General features: G+C 39.4%; 1 protein-coding gene across 1 annotated transcript in view; it reads left to right on the top strand.

The window, feature by feature from the left end:
- The window catches only part of LOC150085137 (Fanconi anemia group J protein homolog), a 331,818-nt gene that overhangs the window by 300,739 nt on the left and 9,033 nt on the right, over positions 1-22,046 (top strand). The window contains exons 23-25 of the mRNA XM_090373843.1: positions 1,569-1,604; positions 3,687-3,814; positions 16,799-16,863. Coding sequence (XP_090229969.1) covers positions 1,569-1,604; positions 3,687-3,814; positions 16,799-16,863 — 229 coding nt within the window. The remainder of the gene's footprint in view (positions 1-1,568; positions 1,605-3,686; positions 3,815-16,798; positions 16,864-22,046) is intronic.

Genomic DNA, 22,046 nt, shown 5'->3' with positions numbered 1-22,046 from the left:
TGGTGATACATTTACACACCTCCAGTCCATGGGGACCTCCTCCTCTGAGTCCACGGAAGCTCTCATAATTATGGCTAAAGTTTGCTTACTTCCTTTACTGCCTCCTTTAATATAACTGGATATATCCTGTCCATCCCAGGTGCCTTCCTTATGTTTAACTTCAACAATTTTTCCTCCACTTATCTCTCAGTTATAACAAAATCACTTAGCTCCCTGTTAGTGTTTGATAAACTTCTGTCACTCCCCGCATTGAATAACTGCTCATGTGTGAATGTAGATGCAAAATACTCATTCAGTTTATCAGCTACCTGAGCATGATCATCAATAGTCAACCCATCTTTGTTAAGTGGTTCAATCTGATTCATCCCTTTCCTTCTAAGTAAAGAACTTCTTGCTGTTTTTCTTTGCATCCTTTGCCAAAGATTTCTCATAATCTGCCTTCGCCTGCCTAACCTCCTTTGTGACTTGATTATAGACTAGTTTATACCTGCTATAGGCTTCTGTATCACCTGATACTTTATATGCACCCCATACATTCTTCTTCTTCTCTGCCACTAGCCTCATAAATTCATCTGACATCCATTTAGGCCTAAACCATGAACAGTATTTCTTAGTTGGAATGAAAAGCCTAGTAGCCTCCAAAATTAAGTCCCTGTAGGCTTCCCATTTAGAATTTACTGTTGGTAACATCATCAGTTGATCCCACTGTACAGAATTTAAAAACTGTCTGAGACCTCTATAGTCACCTTTACGAAAACAAAAGCCCTTCCCTTTAGCCTTGATGGTAGTTACATCTTTAAATAATTCCCACATAAATACATTGTGATCACTGTCGCCCAGTGGTTCCTTTATCTGCAGATTCTTAATGCATGAAGAATCACTACTGATAGTCAGATCAAGAGTATTACTCCCTCTGGTTGCCTCTCGAACATGTTGCTGTAGAAAACAGTCATCCAATAAATCAACAAAAGTCTTGCTACTGTGTGAGTAACCAAACCGCAAGTTCCAGTCAATATCTGGAAAGTTAAAATCTCCCATTATAAGTCATTCTGATTTACTGGCCCACTCTATTTATTATTATTATTATTAGCCATATGGTGCAAGGAAGCCTGAGGCTTTTGCTGCACCAGCCAAAAAAACTAAAAAAATTTCTGAACTACCCCAAGAGAGAGAGAGAGAGAGAGAGAGAGAGAGAGAGAGAGAGAAAAATAAAAGGGAATCACCAAGGAAGAGAAGAATGATGATATCCAGCTCAGGACCCTGGGTGTGCCAAGCCCACACTCACCAGATGTGAGCCCCTGGGGTTAATTTTTCTCTGCACAATTGCTCTTTCTACTCATCAGATTCATTAGGCATATAACACACACCAATTAGGCAGAGGTTTCTTGAAATATTTGTTGCACCTGTTTTTCTTTTCTGTCTGACACCCGCCATACAATGTACTGTATAAATTACTCCGTTTGTTCCTAATATAGGATTAATGTTTTTTATATAGTGTAATGGTGCTTATATCACTGTAACTTTGTATTGATACAAAATTTCTCATTTAAGTCTGATTTTGTTTTCAGATTGGGATTCCTTTCCCTAATGTTAAAGATATCCAAGTAAGTTATTTGCATTAAGATTAATTTAAAACTAGAAAAACATTACTTAGAGGTTACATTTCCTTTGTATTGTATATGTTGCCCATTATGAATGATAAAAATTTCATTTTATTTTTTTCACTTCTCTGTTTATATTTTCAATTTTAAAAATGAATTGTTTTGTTTGGATATATGTGGATCTTTAGTTATCTCTGGGTGTTCATGAACTCAGTTTTCAGACCTGTAAGAGAAATCTCTGATATTATCATGGAGGCATGTGTATTTTGTTTAAGGAGCTATGGAGTGGCATTAGTGCTTCTTTGTGAGAATGAATTTGTTGTTTTGGTTTAGGGCTGACATCCATTTAGGCCTAAACCTTGAACAGTATTTCTTAGTTGGAATGAAAAGCCTAGTAGCCTCCAAAATTAAGTCTCCGAACACACATAAATTAAGGTTATGATTTCCAAAACAACTTATGTAGAGATAGCTTGGACTTCAGTTTTATCGTTTATATATATAATTTCTTCCCCCCCCCCCCCCCAAATTTTTGAAATGAGTTGGGCTATACCTAGTTTTAGTGTAATGAGAAGCTTTAGACTTAACATCTGTACTGAACAAATCCTTTACAATTCTTTATGATAATCTTATATATGAGGCTGCTAAGGTTAAGATCTACTGCATATATTCTCTATGGCATATATAATGGTTTTGACACTTGTCACTCATTTGAAAAGGTCTGTGTTCAAATCCCATCAGGAACTAGAGAAATTCTCTTCAGTCAGGTCTGTAATTATCATCAGGTAAAGGGAGTATGGCTTCCTACTCCCATAAATAATTCTATTATTTTTTAGCTCACACAGTGTGCAGGTTGGTCCATGAACACACACACACACACACACACACACACACACACACACACACACACACACACACACACACACACACACACACACACACACACACTTGTATTATATAGAAACACAATACATACTATGCACTGTGGCCTTAGTTATTAATGCACTGTGAAAATCATAACATCAGTAAAATAGGAAACAGCCTGTCAAACAGATAGGTCACATACACTGCTATTCCAGCATAAGGATGCACAAAGCATATAATGATTTATGTTGATTAGTCATTCTGTATAAAAATGCCAGGAATACCATAAACCTTACTTCTCAATCAGAATATCAATATTTCTTTTGTTTTAATTATGCATGAGGCTAATTTTCACACAATTTTGCTAATATAATACTTTAGTGCTAATACTGAGTTAAAAAGCATTATTTTCTTATGTTATCATCTGAACATGTTAATTTAATAAATGCACTGTTGTCAATCCAACAAAACACTTATTATATGATTTTATTGTTTGTGTGGGGCAAGAGATTAATTAAGCTAGCAACTGTTGATAATTAAACTTTTGTCACATGTTACAATAAAAGTCCAGAATCTTTTGGATATAAAACAAATGGGATAATGTCTGTTACAGTTCTATGTAACAGAACATTCTTAGCTAACAAAAGGCAAGTTAAAAAGGTGGAGGGGGGGTTATTGTTGTTTGTTTTTTTTTTAGAAACATTAGCAACTAAGGCCATAAACATTGCTCCGGGATATGCGGTGGTCATTCCCTGACCTTTCCGCATCCTCATATTTGGTGGTGACAGGCTCGAACCCCGGTCTAATCAAGAAGCGTGTGCTACGCACTGCTGCTCCTTCCCACCTGGCTACTGAGGCGCATGGAGGGGGGGGGATCTTGCCATTAGACCTGTTAGTGCATAAAGCTCTTAAAGAAAAAAAAAAAGTGGGCTAAAAGTAGTCTAAAATTGTACACTTACACTTTGCCATCCATTATTTTAACAATATAAGGGATACAATTACAAAAATGATAACAAATCTCAATCTTCGTTCAGAAGTGTTACACAAGCTTTCACTAACATGCTCACTAGATAGTTAAATGTGGTGTAAATTTTATATCACATTGCAATTTTTTAATGGATATAATTTTCCATTTAAATTTTACTCTTCTTTTTCTCCTTAAAATATAAATTTTAAATGTAAATGAAAATATTTTTTTTTAATAAGAATATTTTGTATTTACAGGTGGATCTGAAGCGTCGATATAATAATAAACACTCTTCAGAAAGACAACTATTATCAGGAAATGAATGGTACGAAATACAAGCCTTTCGAGCTCTGAATCAAGCATTAGGACGCTGCATAAGACATAAGTAAGTATTAATATAAAATAAAAAACATTAGCATTAGTAGAGGCATTTGATGCAAGAAAGCAAGCTTATGCAGCAACAGCCAAAAAATAAATAAATAAATAAAAAAAAATAACCACCTTCCACTTCACCCCTCTGTTCGTTTGAAATACCTGTCCAACTGAGCCTTAAACTTATTTAGGCTATCAACTTCCACGACAAGGGATGGAAGTCTGTTCCACCAACCAACCACCCGCTGGCTAAAGGCAAATTTCCGCACGTCTATCCTACATCTGTCTTTCCTCAATTTGAATTTATGCCCTCTCAGGTGATTATTCTGAGCAAGAGGAAGAATCCCATCAGCATATATATAACAAAAATAGCCTGATTCATGCAAACAAAATTCACAGTGATATTTAAATAAAAAAGTGATATTTTAAATAGTAAAATAAATTAAAATCATCTTGTAAACATCCCCTATCAGAAAGCATGCAAAAAAGTGAAATAACAAATTAGCATTAGTAGAGGCATTTGATGCAAGAAAGCAAGCTTATGCAGCATCAGCCAAAAAAAAAAAAAAAAAACCCACTTCCACTTCACCCCTCTGTTCGTTCAAAATACCTGTCCAGCTGAGCCTTAAACTTATTTAGGCTATCAACCTCCACCACAAGGGATGGGAGTCTGTTCCACCAACCAACCACCCGCTGGCTAAAGGCAAATTTCCGCACGTCTATCCTACATCTGTCTTTCCTCAATTTGAATTTATGCCCTCTCAGGTGATTTTTCTGAGCTAGAGGAAGAATCCCATCAGCATTGAGCATGCTTAAACCATTCAAGGCTTTATACACCTCTATCAGATCACCTCGCTGGTGCCTAGTCTCCAGACACTGTAATTTGCAAAACTTAAGCCTTTCTTCGTAAGAACACCCCTTTGTTCCATTCACTAATCTTGTTGCCCTTCTCTGTACTTGTTCCAGCAGCTCTACATCCTTCTTGAAATGAGGCCTCCAGACCTGTATACAGTACTCTAGGTGTGGCCTGACCATTGCCTTATACAATGGAATAATCACCTCCTTATCCCTGCTGGAAAAATTCCTGTATATCATTGACAATACTCCATGAGCTACTCTTGCAGCCCGTCTGCACTGCTCAGAGAACTTCATATCTGCCTGCACAACCACCCCCAAGTCCCTTTCATTCTCTACCACTGTCAGTGTAGTACCACAGAGTTGATACGTTGCTCTGGGGTTGCTGTTTCCCATGTGTAGTACTTTACATTTGTCAATGTTAAACTTCATTTGCCACCTCTCAGCCCATCTGCTCAACCTTTCCAGATCCTGTTGCAGCAGCATAGTGTCAGTAGTGTCCTTGACAACCCTGCCAACCTTTGTATCATCTGCAAACTTGGACATTAAGCTTGATATACCATCATCAATATCATTTATAAATACAGAAAACAATAATGGACCCAACACTGAGCCCTGAGGGACTCCACTAATAACATTAGTCCACGATGAGCAGTGTCCATTAATTACCACTCTCTGTCTTCTCCCCCTCAACCACCCCTTTATACATAGCAGCAACTTGCCTCCAATGCCACACTGCTCCAATTTGTGTAGCAGTCTTCCATGTGCAACAGTATCAAAAGCCTTTCTAAGATCCAAGTATATAATATCAAAGTTATTCCCTGCATCCAGTTCTTTTGTGACTGCATCATAGTATCCAATCAAGTTGGTCAGGCAAGACTTCCCCTTAACAAAACCATGCTGTGTCTGAGCTATAACTGAAGTCTTGTCTAAATGATCCTGCAGTGCTTCTTTAACCAGTGCCTCCATTAATTTTCCTGGAACAGAAGTTAAGCTCACAGGTCTATAGTTACTTGTGTCAGCCTTTGATCCTCCTTTGTGAATTGGGGTCACATTTGCACATTTCCAGTCTATGGGTACCTCCCCTGAGGCCAAGGAAGCTCTCATAATTATGGCTAAGGGTTTGCTTACTTCCTTTGCTGCCTCCTTTAATATAACTGGATAGATCCCATCCACCCCGGGTGCCTTTCTTGTGTTTATCTTCAACAGTTTCTCCTCCACTTTACTCCCAGTTATTTCAAGATTCTGTAGCTTACTGCTAGAGTTGAATACACCTCTGGCATTCCCCTTGCTGAATAACTCCTCATGTGTGAATGTCGATGCAAAATATTCATTTAGTTTGTTAGCTACCTGAGCAGGATCATCAACAGTTGACCCATCAATATCAAGTGGACCAATCTGATTCATCCCCTTCCTTCTAGAGTTTACATAAGTAAAGAACTCTTTGCTGTTTTTCTTTGCTTCCCTTGCCAAAGATTTCTCGTAATCTGCCTTCGCCTGCCTAACCTCCTTTGTAACTTGGTTGCATATCAACTTGTATCTATCATAGGCTTCTGTGTCATGTGTTAATTTGTAAGTATACCATGCATTTTTCTTCTCTGCCATATGCCTCATTAGTTCATCTGACATCCATTTTGGCCTAAACCTTGAACAATATTTCTTAGTTGGTATGTAAAGCCTAGTAGCTTCCAAGATAAGTTCTTTGAATGCTTCCCATTTTGAATTTGCTGTTGGTAACATCATCAGTTGGTCCCACTGTATAGAATTTAAATACTGTCTCAGTCCATCGTAGTCGCCTTTACGGAAGCAATAACCCTTCCCTTTACCCCTGATGGTAGTTACCTCTTTGAGTAAATCCCACTTCAGCACACTGTGATCACTGCCACCTAGTGGTTCATTTATCTGCAGATTCTTAATGCATGAAGAATCACTGTTGATAATCAAATCAAGAGTATTACTCCCTCTTGTTGCCTCCCGAACATGCTGATGTAGAAAACAATCATCCAATAAATCCACAAAAGCCCTGCTAGTGTGTGTGAGTAACCAGCCCCCAAATTCCAGTCAATATCTGGGAAGTTAAAATCTCCCATTATAAGACTCTCTGATTTACTGGCCCACTCTGTTTCCCTGTACAGTTCCTTATTATACTCATCAGAGTCATTAGGCCTATAGCACACTCCTGCTCTCAATTTTGATCTCCCAATGCTTATGTCACACCAAACTGACTCAACACTGCACTGTCCAGCGATGTCGACTGGCTTCACTTCCTTGGTTTTTATGTGTTTCTTAACTAATAGCATAACCCCTCCTCCCCTCCTGTCCTGTCTATCCGTTCTGTAAACGTTGTACTCCCCAAATTGCAGTTCTGCATCCCTTATATCTGTGTGACACCACGTCTCTGATATCCCAACAATATCTGCCTTTGATGTTTTGAGCAATACTTCAAATTCATCAAATTTATTTACTAAATAAATGAGATAACACTAAAAACTAGGATCCTAAACATGAAAGACTTTTGGCTATACTATCATCCTCAACTAGTAAATCTAGATTAGTCAGTGAAAAGAAATAAAATAAAGGTTAATTTACAGTGTGTAGGATTTTATAAATAATAATATATTGTATAAATTCACTTAGGTTAAAATAATAATATATTGTATAGATCTACTTCAGTTATAAAAATTCAGATATACCATACAAATTTTGGTAACACTGTGCAAACATTCTTAATTGGTCGGGTAGTCGAAAAAACCCAATTCTTGGAATAGACAAAAATTAAAGGGACGACTTAGCTTTTATGACCACCTTTTATTGGATTAGGGGGTGGTTTATGACCTAGCCTTGTCCTTTCGGGACAGGGAACTATACAATAGTACATTGGCCTTCCGCTTGAAATTTCTATGGTCACATTACATATTGTCTTGTATTCCCCTAAACCATAAATTTTTTTCGAGACTTCTAAGAATTTTGGAAATGATAATTGTTTGTATGCAGATCATTTTACTGTCATTTTAAAGTAAAATCAGTTAGAAACGAATGCTTCCTTCGGAAACTTGTCTGCTAACAAAAGAAGGTGTCTCTTATTTCTTGAAAAAGTTGAAATTATTCATGAGATAGAATGCGGTGCAAAAAATATTGAAGTGTGTAAAAATTTTCTTTGTCCTCTTCAGCAGTATCAACGTTATGAAAAAATAAACATTTACGTATCGGCACTGGAAAAGAACATAATAAAAAAAAAAAAAAATTTAGAAAATGGAAGGTTACAAAAATTGATGAAGCATTGCTTCAATGGCTCACTACACAAAGAAGTGCTGGATTTTCAATAGACAGTCCAATCTTGAAGCCCAAGTGGAAAAATTTGCTAAACAATTTGGACTCTACAGTTTTGTATGTAACAACGGTTGGCTGGATCGATTTAAAAAACCAACATAACATCATTTGTGCAAAAATTAATGGAGAAACTTGATCTACAGGTCCAGTAATGGCAAATGAAGGGATTGACCATGTTTGAGCAGAAGTCAAGAAAGATTTCAATGACGAAGACACCTACAATGCCGACGAAACATGTTTATTATTAATTAGTATTGTTTTTAATTATGGAGAAATAAATTGTGTTTAGTATTAAGTCTATGGTTCTAAATTTACAGACAAATAATTGTTTAATATTAAGTGTATTGTAGTTTATACAAGTATTAATACAAATAATATGTAGGTATATACTAATATTATTTTTTTATCTCTAATATTTCTTTTGTTTTTTGAATCTCTCTTTTTTATCAAGTTATTGAGAATTAAAAAAAAAAAAAAAAAAGAGCTAGATTTTACTCATCACTGATATAGTGAGTAATGGGTATAACAAGAAAATTTTATATGGTCCCTTGATGGTCATTATAACCAAGTTCGACTGCATAATTTTTTTAAAAGTTACTTTCTGTGATATTTAGTAAATATAACAATGGTTGTGAAAAGGTCCACCTTGAACACTTGGTCAGAAGGTATCGTGACTCATACAGAAATAGCCGATGGTGATTTCAGAATGAATCGTGATATCATTGTTTGCAGAACCTGTCATGTATTCCAAGGTCGGCCTAGTGCATAATCATTGCTCACCTGGCACTTATTTCTTTGTCACCATTGTACAAAGTGTACCAATCTAAAGGTAAAATTTTGTGCATTGATAGAAGAATTTGAGTCACTGAAAAAACAGGTTTCCTTGCCCTCAAGAATAATGTAACTGAGAGCTTGTCAGGGACTCAAGACTCTAGTAAGCTAACAAATGATGCACTCCTGATTAGGGTCCCAGAACAGAATAACCAAGTACAAACTGCTCTGGTTCAAAATGACTTAGTTCTATTAGGACACTCATTGTCTGGGAAACAGGAAATCTTTTTTTGTAATAAGGATGGTGGACTAGAACCAGGGTATGTCTTCTGGGAGCAACAAGTCATGATGTCACCAACAGATTGTCAGATTTTAAGGGGGGAAATGAGAATATTATTATTCATGTGGGGACTAATGATATTAAGCATACATGATCTGATGATTTGTTAGACAAATATAGGACCATGCTGAAGAAATCCTGCGAGTTAGATCAGAATGTCTGTGTCTGTAATTCTGTCCAGGCACAATAGGAGGCATTGAGATGTTGCAAGGGTTTTTACCAGTATCATTGAGGATACCATAAAGGTTCGGGCAACTGCTAGTTTTGGGGGACAAGGGTAATATAGATACACGTTTATCTGATGATATTGGTCAAAATAATGCTTGCATATACTTCAGGAGTTCTTGTTTTTTACCATAGTAGATCATATTAGCAAGATGTTCTGAGGGCAGAAATGTTTCAAATGAGTGGGTAGCTAATGCCAGAGAAGCAAGCTTAAATACTTTAAGGGGTGTATCCGGATAGTTAACTATACAAGAACACTAAGTCTTAATTATTTCAGCATTAGCATTAGTAGAGGCATATGATGCAAGAAAGCAAGCTTATGCAGCATCAGCCAAAAAAAAAAAAAAAAAAAAAAAAAATCTTCTACTTCACCCCTCCGTTCGAAATACCTGTCCAGCTGAGCCTTAAATTTATTTAGGCTATCAACTTCCACAACAAGGGATAGAAGTCTGTTCCACCAACCAACTACCCACTGGCTAAAGACAAATTTCTGCACATCTGTCTTTCTTTAGTTTGAATTTATGCCCTCTCAGGTGATTATTCTGAGCAAGAGGCAGAATCCCATCAGCATTGAGCATGCTCAAACCATTCAAGGCTTTATACACCTCTATCAGATCACCTCGCCGGTGCCTAGTCTCCAGACACTGTAATTTGCAAAACTTAACCTTTTAGTCTGTGAATTCCCCCCAAGCTAGCAGTTTTGCAACCCACCTAACACTGCCTCGATAGCATCAGCAAATATTCTTGCACCCTTTCTATTTAAATGTATCCCATCCCTGTAGATGCAGTCTCTCCTGTTAACAAGTACAGACCAGGCTGAGAAAAATTCTACCCCTTGAGCCTTGCACATTCCCTCCAGGGCCGAATTAATTGACAAGGCCCTCATCATGTACTCTCTCCTATCGTGTCTGTGCAGAATTGCAGGCACTTTCAAATTTAACCCTGACTCATGACTTTTTTGCAACATTGACCTGTACTTGTTAAGTAAATCTGCAAATCTCCTACTCTTAATGTAATTGGTGCCAACGTGTACAACAATATCACCTGGTGGTTGAGGTGCCTAGCCTTAATACACCACTTCAGCCCCTGCTTCGACTAGATGGGTGGTCCTGGACGGGACCGACTGGAATCAATCGGCGGATGGTTCTTACTGCTCGGGTCAACTGCGTTCCAATGAGTCTCTCTCTCTCCCTTTGGTTCTGGGATGGGATCAAGGCGTATTGGAAACATGGGTATGGTGCTCCTGAGCGAACTTTGTGTCCCATTTATATATGCAGTACCTGCGAGTACCTAGTTTATGGGTGGGCATCCCCTCGTAGGGCTCCATGGTGGGCGAGGTACTTAGGGCATCTGAAATTTTTATCTTACTCATATGAGTAATTTAAATTCTATTTCTTCTGGAGCCCCAACAAGGCCCTACCAAACCGATCAGAAGATACTGATAATTCCAATTAAAAAAGATCCACAACTGAGGATAGACCACCACCTGTGACACCGCTTTACCCCATTCTCCATTCCACCAGATAACAGGCACTCAGGAAAATGTCACCCTTCTTCATCCGGAAAGGATTAGACGGGTTGGACAGGATCTTCAAACTCTGTCAAAAGGCTGCGTTCTGGAGCCATTTTAGTTGAGGCTGCAAGCCAAAAACATGCACAGCAACTTCTGAAAGCCACATCATTAAGGGGATTTCTGCAACTTCTGAAAGCCACATCATCGTTACTCCTCCCATAAAACCCTGAATTTTTCACGCGGTGTCATATCAGAGTTGGACCTTCATGTTTCTGTTTTGTTTGTTTGTTATTTGGTTTTTAGGAGCATTAGCAACTAAGGCCATATTGCTCTGGGATATGCGGTGGTCATTCCCTGGCCTTTCCGCATCCTCCGTATTTAGCGGTGACGGGCTCGAACCCCGGTCTAATCAAGAAGCGTGTACTATGCACTGCTGCTCCTTCCCACCTGGCTACAGAGGTGCCTCGTGTTTCTGTAGGAGAGAACTGCTCTGAATTGAGAGATCAAGGAGTGACAGCTGTCGAGAGGATATTGATGTGGAAGGATGGGAATCTCGTCCCTGCCCGGGTTCTATCGTTCAACACCCCATGGCCTCCAAGTTCTATAAAGGCAGGCTATTTAAACTGCCCAGTGAGGATCTATATTTCAAACCCACTGAGATGTTTTAAATGCCAAAAGTACAGCCACTCTCAACCAACTTGTTGTGGCTTCCCTGCCTGTGCTCACTGTGGTGCTAAAGACCATGTGAGCAAGGAATGTTTAGCTTCTAAGCCAAGTTGTACTAACTGCCAAGGAGAACACCTTGCATACTTTCGAGCATGCCAGAGGGAGAAGGATGAAAAAGAAATCCAAAAACTACAGAGCCGAACATCTATCAGGAGGCCAGAAAACGCATCCTGCCAATAAATAGCACCAGGCCCTCATACACCCAGAAAGCTTCTGGGAAAAGTACCATCGGTACTCAGACTGATATGTCTATTCCAAGGGAGTCATTTACTCCAATTGCACGCTATTTATTAAGTTCCCAAAAGCCCATCCAAAAATTACAGTCAGCCGCCACTCCTATATCCGTATCCTAGTGCTCCACCACTTCCAAAACACAGTACTAAAGAAACTTCCAAGAAATTGGAACAGCCACCTATAATCCAAGAAACAATGAATGTGGAAGATAAGAAGGTACAGAACGAGTCTGTCCTGGAACTCTTTGTGAAAGAAGAAGAAATGGATACAGGCCAATGCCTAGTCTTTCCAAAGAGAGATAAATCCAAGACTGAGAAAACGAAGCCCTCAGCCCTTCGGAAGCCACCAGGTGGACCCAATAAATCTAAATAATGGGTACATTTAAATTTCCACAATGAAATTGCTGTGGATTCTGTAGAAATACATGACATCAAGGCTCTCCTGAGTAAGCATAAGCCAACTTGCTTTTGCTTACAGAAGACATGTTTAAAGGCAAATGAGGACCCTTACTTAAGTAACTGTTCAGTTATTCGCAGAGACAGCTGGGGATGGACCTGCCCACAGAGGAGTCGCCATCCTTGTGGGTAACCACACCACTTTTCAAGCTATGCCACTTACCACTAATCTAGTGGCTCAGCAGTGTCTTACGATAGGGTTCCTCTTAACTGTTTGCTCCATCTATTTGCCACCTGGGAATGACATTCCCCAAGTATACCATGATGATTTCATTCAACAATTGCCACCCCCTTTTCTATTATTAAGGGATTTCAGCAGACATAATACTCTGTGGGGTAGTTCTGACATCAATAGAAGAGGTTGGATTATCGAGCGATTGCTTGAAAACAATGATCTGACCCTTCTAAATGTTGGATCTAACATCTTTTTCCACATGGCTACCTGTACATTTACTGCCATTGATCTTCCTTATCTGCTCCTCTTCCCTCCTGCCTCTGAGTACATGGGAGGTTGAAGAAAACCTTTATGGTAAAAGTGTAAAGTGTTCATTGTCTAATGGCCCCAGGGGTTTCCCCCAACTCTGTGTTGTGTACTCTGTTTGTGAAACACAGAACACTGTGAAGGCCAGAGATTTTAAAAAGTGTAAGGTACATGTTTATGTTGTGTTGTTCCTCTGACCTTTTAGCCGTTGGGCGCCTAGTGGGACCCCCCCCCCGTTGCCCACACTTAGCCCCGAGGAGGCAGGTCAGGCATAGAGGGATCGCATTAGAAGTAAGTACTCTGGCAGGCCCTGCCACCTAATTTCCTAAGATTTCAGTGGCAAGGGCCTAAAAAAAAATAAATAAATAAATAAATAAAATAAATGCCGCCAGTCGAGGATGCCACGTTGGAAGACCAATCACGCCGACTGGAATGCCTTTCATCATCTGGCAATGTTCAATACCACTACAGTCGGCCAGGAGCCAATTAATGAGTCAGTAAAGCATATCACAGAAAGGATCATCCAGGCAGCAGTAGTTGCCTGGATCAAAACAAAGCATGGGGAATATTTCGTTGTTACCCACCACAGATAATTTAATAAGCCCTCAAGCGTGCACATGTCAAAGCACAGTACATCAGATGCCAGAGCCAAAAGGAATCTTGGATCCGATTTGTATCTTCCCTCACACAGGCTGCCAATCTCAAAGTTATCTGGGACAAAGTTCGGAAAATGAAGGGCAAATGCACCTCACACTCTTCGTTGATCCTGGAACATAATGGATGTACAATTGCAGACCTAACTGCAGTTGCAAATAGTCTCGGGGAGACATTCGCTAAAGTGTCTACTGTACTCCACAGAGTTCCTCATGCTCAAACAAAGATCAGAAAAACATCACCTGAGGCTGTCTTCTAATGATTGTGAGGACTACAATTAGCCCTACAAACAGTTGGAGCTGAAAGCAGCACTCTCATTATCCAAGGTGAGTGCTGTTGTTGGGCCAGACACTTCCATTATGAGATAATTAAACACCTTTCATCAGAATCCATGGATCATTTGCTCTGTCTCTATAATAGAATCTATATTGAAGATACATTTCTGGACTCATTGCATATAGCAACTGTGCTTGCCTTTCCTAAACCAGGAAAGGATCCAAAAAAGCCAGAACATTGCCATCCTATTGCTCTGACGAGCTGCTTGTGCAAGATCCTGGAAAGAATGGTCAGTGCATCCTTTTGTGGTATTTAGAAGCTAACAACCTCCTTTCCAGGATACAATGTGGCTTCTGAGGGAACAGGTCAACTGTTGACCATTTAATCTGCTTGGAAACATCTATTCGTGATGCTTTCCTGAAACGCGAACATCAGGTGTCAGTTTTCTTTGATATGGAAAAGGCTTGGAGATATAGAATTTTAAAAGACACATAACTTTGGTCTTAGGGGACCATTGTCCTCTTTACAAAAAACTTCCTTGCAGACTGGTCTTTCCAAGTTCGTGTAGGATCCACCCTCTCTCGGCCATTTTGCCCGGAAGAGGGAGTTCCACGAGGATCAGTTCTAAGTGTTATGCTTTTTGCTATCAAAGTTAACTCTAAAACTAAACAACTTCCTCCAACTGTAAACAGTGCCCTCTTTGTAGATGACTTTAGCATCTTTTTGCAGTCATGCAATATGAGGGTCATTGAAAGACAATTGCAGCATGCCATTGACCACGTCAACTTTTGGGCAGTAGCTAATGGTTTTAGGTTCTCGCCACAGAAGACTATCTGCTTACACTTTTATCACAAATGGAACCTTCACCCTGAACTGGAACTTAAACTCGGACAAAATATCATTCCAGTAGCACCCGAGATAAAATTCTTGGGGCTTATTTTCGATAAGAAGTTGACATTTTTACCATATATCCGTACAAAGTGTACAAAAGGGTTGAACCTCCTGTTATCTCCTCCAATAAATGGGGAGCAGACCACTCCACTTTACTCAGCCTTTATCGCTCTTGTCTGATCTAAATTAGACTATGGGCCTCAAGTGTACGCATCGGCTAGAAACAGTGTACTTAAGCGGCTAGACCCAGTTCGCCATCCGTATTGCTACTGGAGCATTTAGAACATCCCCTGTCCAGAGTTTATATGTTGAAGCAACTGAACCACCACTGTATTTCTGACAAAAGCATTTGTCTTTAAAATATACCTTTAAATTAAAATCCCTGCCAGACAACCCTATGTGGACATCCGTTTTCAAGCCACAGTGGGAAAACCTGTATAACACTCGTCAGACTGCCAACCGGCCTTTGGTTTCCATGTCCAAGAGCTGCTCAGAGAGCTCGACATCATGGTAGGCAATGTTGCCTAGTCACCAAGGCAACCACTTCCACCCTGGCATGCTCGCTTACCATCATGCGACTTCTTCATTAAAAATTGGGGTAAGTTCTTAACTCCATCTTCTGGCTACCAAGAACTCTATGCTGCCCACCAAGCCGAATATTCTGACTTCATGCCTGTCTTCACTGATGGCTTGAAGTAGGAGTTGTCTGTCAGATCTGCTGCTATCTTTACAGGTCGTACTATATCTGGGAAGATTCCGCAAGAATGCAATATATATACAGCTGAGTTGTATGCTATAGCCTTGGACCACATTAAAACCCGTAAGTATCAAAGGCGTATGATGACACTGACTGTCTGCGTACACTGCAGGCTTTATCAGGGATGAGGTTTGATCCTCATCCATTCGACTTGTTTCTGCTGGATTCCAAGCCACAATGGAATCAGGGGGAATGAACTGGCAGATGCTGTGGCCAGATCATCAGAACCCCACAACACTTATTGCCTGTTAGTCCCCTATACGGACTCCAGGCTGCTAATACACGCTAAATTATTCTCCCATTGGCAATAATCTTGGCATGAGCTAGTCACAAACAAGCTCTATCAGACTGCCAGTGTAATCCGACACTGGCAGTCTAATCTGTGCAGGAACCGCAGAGAGGAAGTTGTTCTAGCTCGCCTCCGTATAGGACACAGTAATCTTACACATGCATTTCTGCTGAGGACAGATGACTCTCCTATGTGCGAGAACTGTGGCACCATTTTAACTATTTGTCATATTTTAACTGAGTGTCCACCTTTTAGACACGAACGTGATTTATATTTTATCCGACAATGACCGTGTGTCTGCTGTTTTTAGCTGTTTAAAATCAGTCAACTTTTTTACTCTTATTTAAAATTTACCTTTAATTGCTATTTCTTTGAATATATCTTTTATACTTTTTATACCTATGTTATTATATATCTTGACATGGTGACCTACTAATTAGGTCACTGAAAGCTTAAATTTTTTATATATGACCTGGCTTTGGCCCATTATAGCCTTAGTTGCTAATGCACCAATAAAATGCAAACCAACCAATCTGTCGCTAGAAGAAATGTTGTATAGCAGAATGCAGTGCCAGCAAGGAGATGGTAAAGAATAAGAGCACCTCTTCTGAGAATTTTCATTAATATCCTTTCCCACTTATGACCCTTTTTTTTTTTTTTCCTGGTACCCTGAAAAACATACTAACAAGATTATTGATTAAACAAGATTAACAAGATTAGATTCCACTGTATAAATTTTGCAATGGACCTCCAATGTAGTAATTTATTATTATTATTATGAATGATTCTCATTGTTAAAATTCCTTTTGTAGAATTCTTTCCAACTGGCTCAATTTTTAATTGCAAATAATTTTGGATAACCACTTAAGTAAGTTGTGTAAAGTTCTCTTAACCAATACTTTCAATGTGTTTGATCTTAAAAGTGGAATTTAAACTATAGGCTGGCTTTCAAAACCAAAATTCTTTTCAAATGATAAAATTAATTTCTTCTTTGTTTAGTTCGGATACATATGCATCTTACAAATCCACTTTCAAATTATAAACTATTTTCCAAAATGAAATGAAAGAATTACAAAGACAATTATTTTAATAATGATTGATTTACTGTTGTAATAATTGTGATAGCATTAATATTTTATAAAAATTGTAGTATTTTTAAAGATAATTTATTTTTCACTTTGTTTTTATTTTTTATTTTAGGAATGATTGGGGTGCTTTGATTATTGTGGATGAGAGATTCCAGAAAAGGAATAATTACATTTCAGGTAAGAAAAGTTGATTATGTTTTTAACTTGTAATTAAAATTAACACAGACAAAAATTCACAACTATTGGAAAACAATTTTTCTACACTGTGTGAGGCAGAAGGAGGTGATGGGAAATCCTATTTTTGAATCGTGCAAAGACCTGTTTTTCATTCAGCAAAAAAGACCAACCCACCATACAGTACAGACTTCATAAAACACTGGCTCCTCTTAGACTACTTCGTTGTTTTTTTGCACAAAAAAAAAAATATATATATATATATATATATCAAAATATTATTGTGATGCAAGGGAAAAAAATATTAAAAATTAAAACACTGAATTTTTCTTATAACTTAGCATTAGCATTAGTAGAGGCATATGATGCAAGAAAGCAAGCAAGCTTATACAGCATCAGCCAAAAAAAAAAAAAAAAAAAAAACCCTCCCATTTCATCCCTCCATTTATTCCAAATGCCTGTCTAGCTCAGCCTTAAATTTATTTAGGCTATCAACTTCCACAACAAAAGATGGAAGTCTGTTCCACCAATCAACTACCCACCAGCTAAAGGCAAATTTCGCCACATCTATTCTACAACTGTCTTTCCTCACTTTGAATCTATGCCTCCTCAGGTTCTTCTTCTGAGCAAGAAGAAGAATCTCATCAGCATTCAGCTTGCTCATCCCATTCGAGGCCTTATACACCTCAATCAGATCACCTTGCAGATGCCTATTCTCCAGGTGCTACAATTTGCAGAACTTAACGCCTTTCTTGGTAAGAGCACCCCTTTGTTCCCCTCACCAATTTTGCTGCCCCTCTATGTACTTGTTCTAGCACTCTACATCCTTCCTAAAATGAGGACACAGACCTGTACACGGTGCCTCCGTAGCCAGGTGGGAAGGAGCAGCAGTGCATAGCACACGCTTCTTGATTAGACCGGGATTCAAGCCCGTCGCCACCAAATACGGAGAATGCGGAAAGGTCAGAAAATGACCACCGCATATTCCTGGAACAATATGGCCTCAGTTGCTAATGCTCCTAAAAACCAAATAACATAACATAACAGACCTGTACACAGTACTCTAGGTGTGGCCTGACCATTGCCTTATACAACAGGATAATCTCCTCCCTGTCCTTGCTAGCAAAATTCCTATATATCATTGACAAGACTCCATGACCTGCCCTGGCAGTCCATCTGCGCTGCTCAGCAAACTTCACATTTGACTGCACAATTACCCCCAGGTCTTTTTCACTTTCGACTTCCCTATGTGAGTGTAGTATCACACAGTTGGTATGTTTCTCTTGGATTATTGCTACCCATATGCACTACTTTGCATTTGTCAGTGTTAAACTTCAGTTGCCACTTCTCAGCCCATTTGGTCATTTTATCTAGATCAAATAGGAATAGCACACTGTCTTTACTGTCGTTAACAACCCTTCCAACCTTTGTATCATCTGCAAACTTGGACATTAAACCTGATATACCTTCATCAATATCATTGATAAATATACAAAATAACAATGGGTCCAACACCGAACCCTGAGGAACTCCACTAATACATTTGTCCACGAAAAACAGTGTCCATTGATTACCACTCTCTGTCGTCTCCCACTCACCATCCCTTTATCCACTATAACAACTTACCCTTAATGCCATTCCTCTCCAGTTTGTACAGCAGTCTTCCATGTGCAACAGTATCAAAAGCTTTCCTGAAATCCAAGTATATGATACCAAAATTATTTTTGGCATTCAATTCCTTTGTGACCACATCACAGTATCCAATCAAATTTATCAGACAAGACTTCCCTTTAACAAACCCACGCTGTGTCTTAACTATTACTATGGTCTTGTCTAGATGATCCTGCAGTCCTTCTTAAACCAGTGATTCCATTATTTTCCCCAGAACAAGTTAAACTAACAGGTCTGTAGTTACTTGTGTCACCTTTTGAACCCTCTTTGTGCTTCCTTGGATCCCCTGAGTCCAAGGAAGCTCTCATAATTATGGCTCAATGTTTGCTTTCTTCCTTTGTTGCCACCTTTAATATAACTGGATAGATCCCATCCACCCCAGGTGCTTTTATGTTTAACTTCAACAATTTTTCCCCCACTTTGCTCTCAGTTATTACAAAATCACTTAGCTCCCTGTTAGAGTTTGATAATCTTCTGGCACTCCCCTCATTCAATAACTCTTCATGTGTGAATGTAGATGCAAAATACTCTTTCAGTTTTTCAGCTACCACAAGTTTAGACAAATACACCAACCATTTAAATAAACTGATTTAATGATAAAATAATACTGGATAGTATGCTGAAATGATACAATAAAAACTGTGAAATAATAATTTACAAAAACTGATTTACTTTACAACAAATAAAATTGAATTGATGAATTTAAAATGCATTAAAAATATAAATTTAAAACCGATAAAACACCATTGAAGGTTTCTTGGGCTTCCGCCTCCTTTCTCAACAATAATGAAGTTCAAGCGACACAAACTTAAATATCAGGCTCACGGCACACTTGTCTGACCAGGCACATGTTCAACACTCCCTTCACATGTGCTGCAACCGGAAATGGTCTGAGAACGTGGCAGATTAAAACGTTTGTCTCTGGCAAGGACCACAGCCTCAAAAAGGACGTGAAGCCGAACTCCCCTATCTCTATTCATACTATTGTTACCAGATGACCCAATCCACAAACTCTCCAGCCACTTGCGGTACCAGAATCTATGCACCTGGTCAGGGATGACAGCATTCTCAGGGGATACCTGATGTTGTTTCTCCCAATAGTGCTTGGCTATGGCAGACTTATTGAGTTCTGCGGTCTATATAGCTCTCGTATGTCTCCCCCACGTACCGTTCCCCACAGTCCGTGCATTTTATCTCATATACGACCCCACTACTAGACTTCCTAGTAATGGGGTCTTTGACCTGTGACACCACTGTGTGCAATCTCCGACCCGGGAGCTGCACACAGCATGTCTGAAAGTCGCGAAGCATCCTGGCAATGCAATATGACAAGCCCGGATAGTAGGGAATGTAAACTGCGGTAAGTGGTGCAGGCGGAACTACTTGATTATGCTCCACTTCGCTATTATATTTATCAATGACCCTCTGGGCATAACCACATTTCATAAGATCTGTCATAACTTGCCTAATTTCTTTCTCTCCCTCCTCAGAGGTACTACAATGTGTCTTCACCCTACCCATAAGAGCCCTAGCCACATTATTTTTATGTTGGGCAGTCTGAGCCGACTTATAATGCATGTACTGGCCCCTACACATTGATTTCCTATAAACCTTAGTTCTTAGCCTGGGGCCTTCCCTGTACACCATTATATCCAGAAATGGTAGGGTGCCGTCTACTTCTACCTCTGAGGTAAATTGTATGAAAGGAGAGAAACCATTGAGAAAACTAACCACATCTACCTCTCTCCCCCCCTTTTTTACTATAGTGAACGTGTCATCCACATATCGTTTCCACTTCCACATAGAGAACTCCAACCTCGCAAAAATCCTATTCTCTAATTCCTCCATAGCTAAGTTTGCGACAAAAGCGCTGATTGGAGAACCCATAGCTGTGCCGTGAACCTGCTTATACATCACTCCTTGAAATACCAAGGTAGTACTTGAAAGACATAATTCAACACCACAGCATATATCTTCCATATTTAGGTGAGATCTAACACTTAAGGTATCATCCTTCTGTAAGGCCAACTTGACACATTCTACCCCATGCGCTATGGGGATACACATGAATAATGATACAACATCTATCGACATCATAGTCTCTTCCTCCCCTATATTTTGACACTACAAAATTCACAAACTCCACACTATCTTTAATGGCCAACGTAGTGCCCCGGTAGTGGGTCTGTCAACATAAAAATAGTGTGGCTAGGGCTCATATGGGTAGGGTGAAGACACATTATAGTACCTCTGAGGAGGGAGAGAAAGAAATTAGGCAAGTTATGACGGATCTTATGAAATGTGGTTACCCCCAGAGGGTCATTGATAAATATAATAGCGAAGTGGAGCATAATCAAGTAGTTCCGCCTGCACCACTTACCGCAGTTTACATTCCATACTATCCGGGCTTGTCAGATTGCATTGCGAGGATGCTTCGCGACTTTCAGACATGCTGTGTGCAGCTCCCGGGTCGGAGATTGCACACAGTGGTGTCACAGGTCAAAGACCCCATTACTAGGACGTCTAGTAGTGGGGTCGTATATGAGATAAAATGCCCGGATTGTGGAGAACGGTACGTGGGGGAGACAGGGCGACGACTTAAGGACCGTCTGGGGGAAATACGAGAGCTATACAGACCGCAGAACTCATTAAGCCCGCCATAGCCGAGCACTATTGGGAGGAACATCATCAGGTATTCCCTGAGAATGTTGTCATCCTTGACCGGGCGCATAGATTCTGGGACCGCAAGTGGCTGGAGAGTTTGTGGATTGGGTCATCTGGTAACAACAGTATGAATAGAGATAGGGGAGTTCGGCTCCACCCCCTTTTGGAGGCTGTGGTCCTTGCCAGAGACAAACGTTTTAATTTGCCACGTTCTCAGACCATTTCTGGTTGCAGCACATGTGAAGGGAGTGTTGAACATGTGCCTGGTCAGACACTTGTGCTGTGAGCCTGATATTTAAGGTTGTGTCGCTTGAACTTCATTATTGTTGAGAAAGGAGGTGGAAGCCCCCGAAAGCTGCAATGTTGTTATCGCTTTTAAATTTATATTTTTAATGCATTTTAAATTCATCAATTCAATTTTATTTGTTGTAAAGTAAATCAGTTTTTGTAAATTATTATTTTACAGTTTTTATTGTATCATTTCAGCATACTATCCAGTATTATTTTATCATTAAATCAGTTTATTTAAATGGTTGGTGAATTTGTCTATACTTGTGGTATGTATAACTCCAACCTTAGAGGCCTTTTTGCAGATATAGTTTATCAGCTAACTGAAAATGGTCATCAATAGTCAACTCGTCTATGTTAAGTGGTCCAATCTGATTCATTCCTTTCCTTCTAGAGTTTACATAAGTAAAGAACTCTTTGCTGTTTTTCTTTGCATCCCTTGCCAAAGATTTCTCGTAATCTGCCTTCGCCTGCCTAACCTCCTTTGTGACTTGATTATAGACTAGTTTATACCTGCCATAGGCTTCTGTGTCATAATTATATTTTATATGCTTCCCATACTT

The sequence above is a fragment of the Mastigoproctus giganteus genome, chromosome 5 (genome assembly GCF_048544385.1).
Source record: "Mastigoproctus giganteus isolate SK-2022 chromosome 5, ASM4854438v1, whole genome shotgun sequence".
Taxonomy (NCBI): Eukaryota; Metazoa; Arthropoda; class Arachnida; order Uropygi; family Thelyphonidae; genus Mastigoproctus; species Mastigoproctus giganteus.
This window is presented reverse-complemented; position numbering and strand designations above follow the sequence as displayed.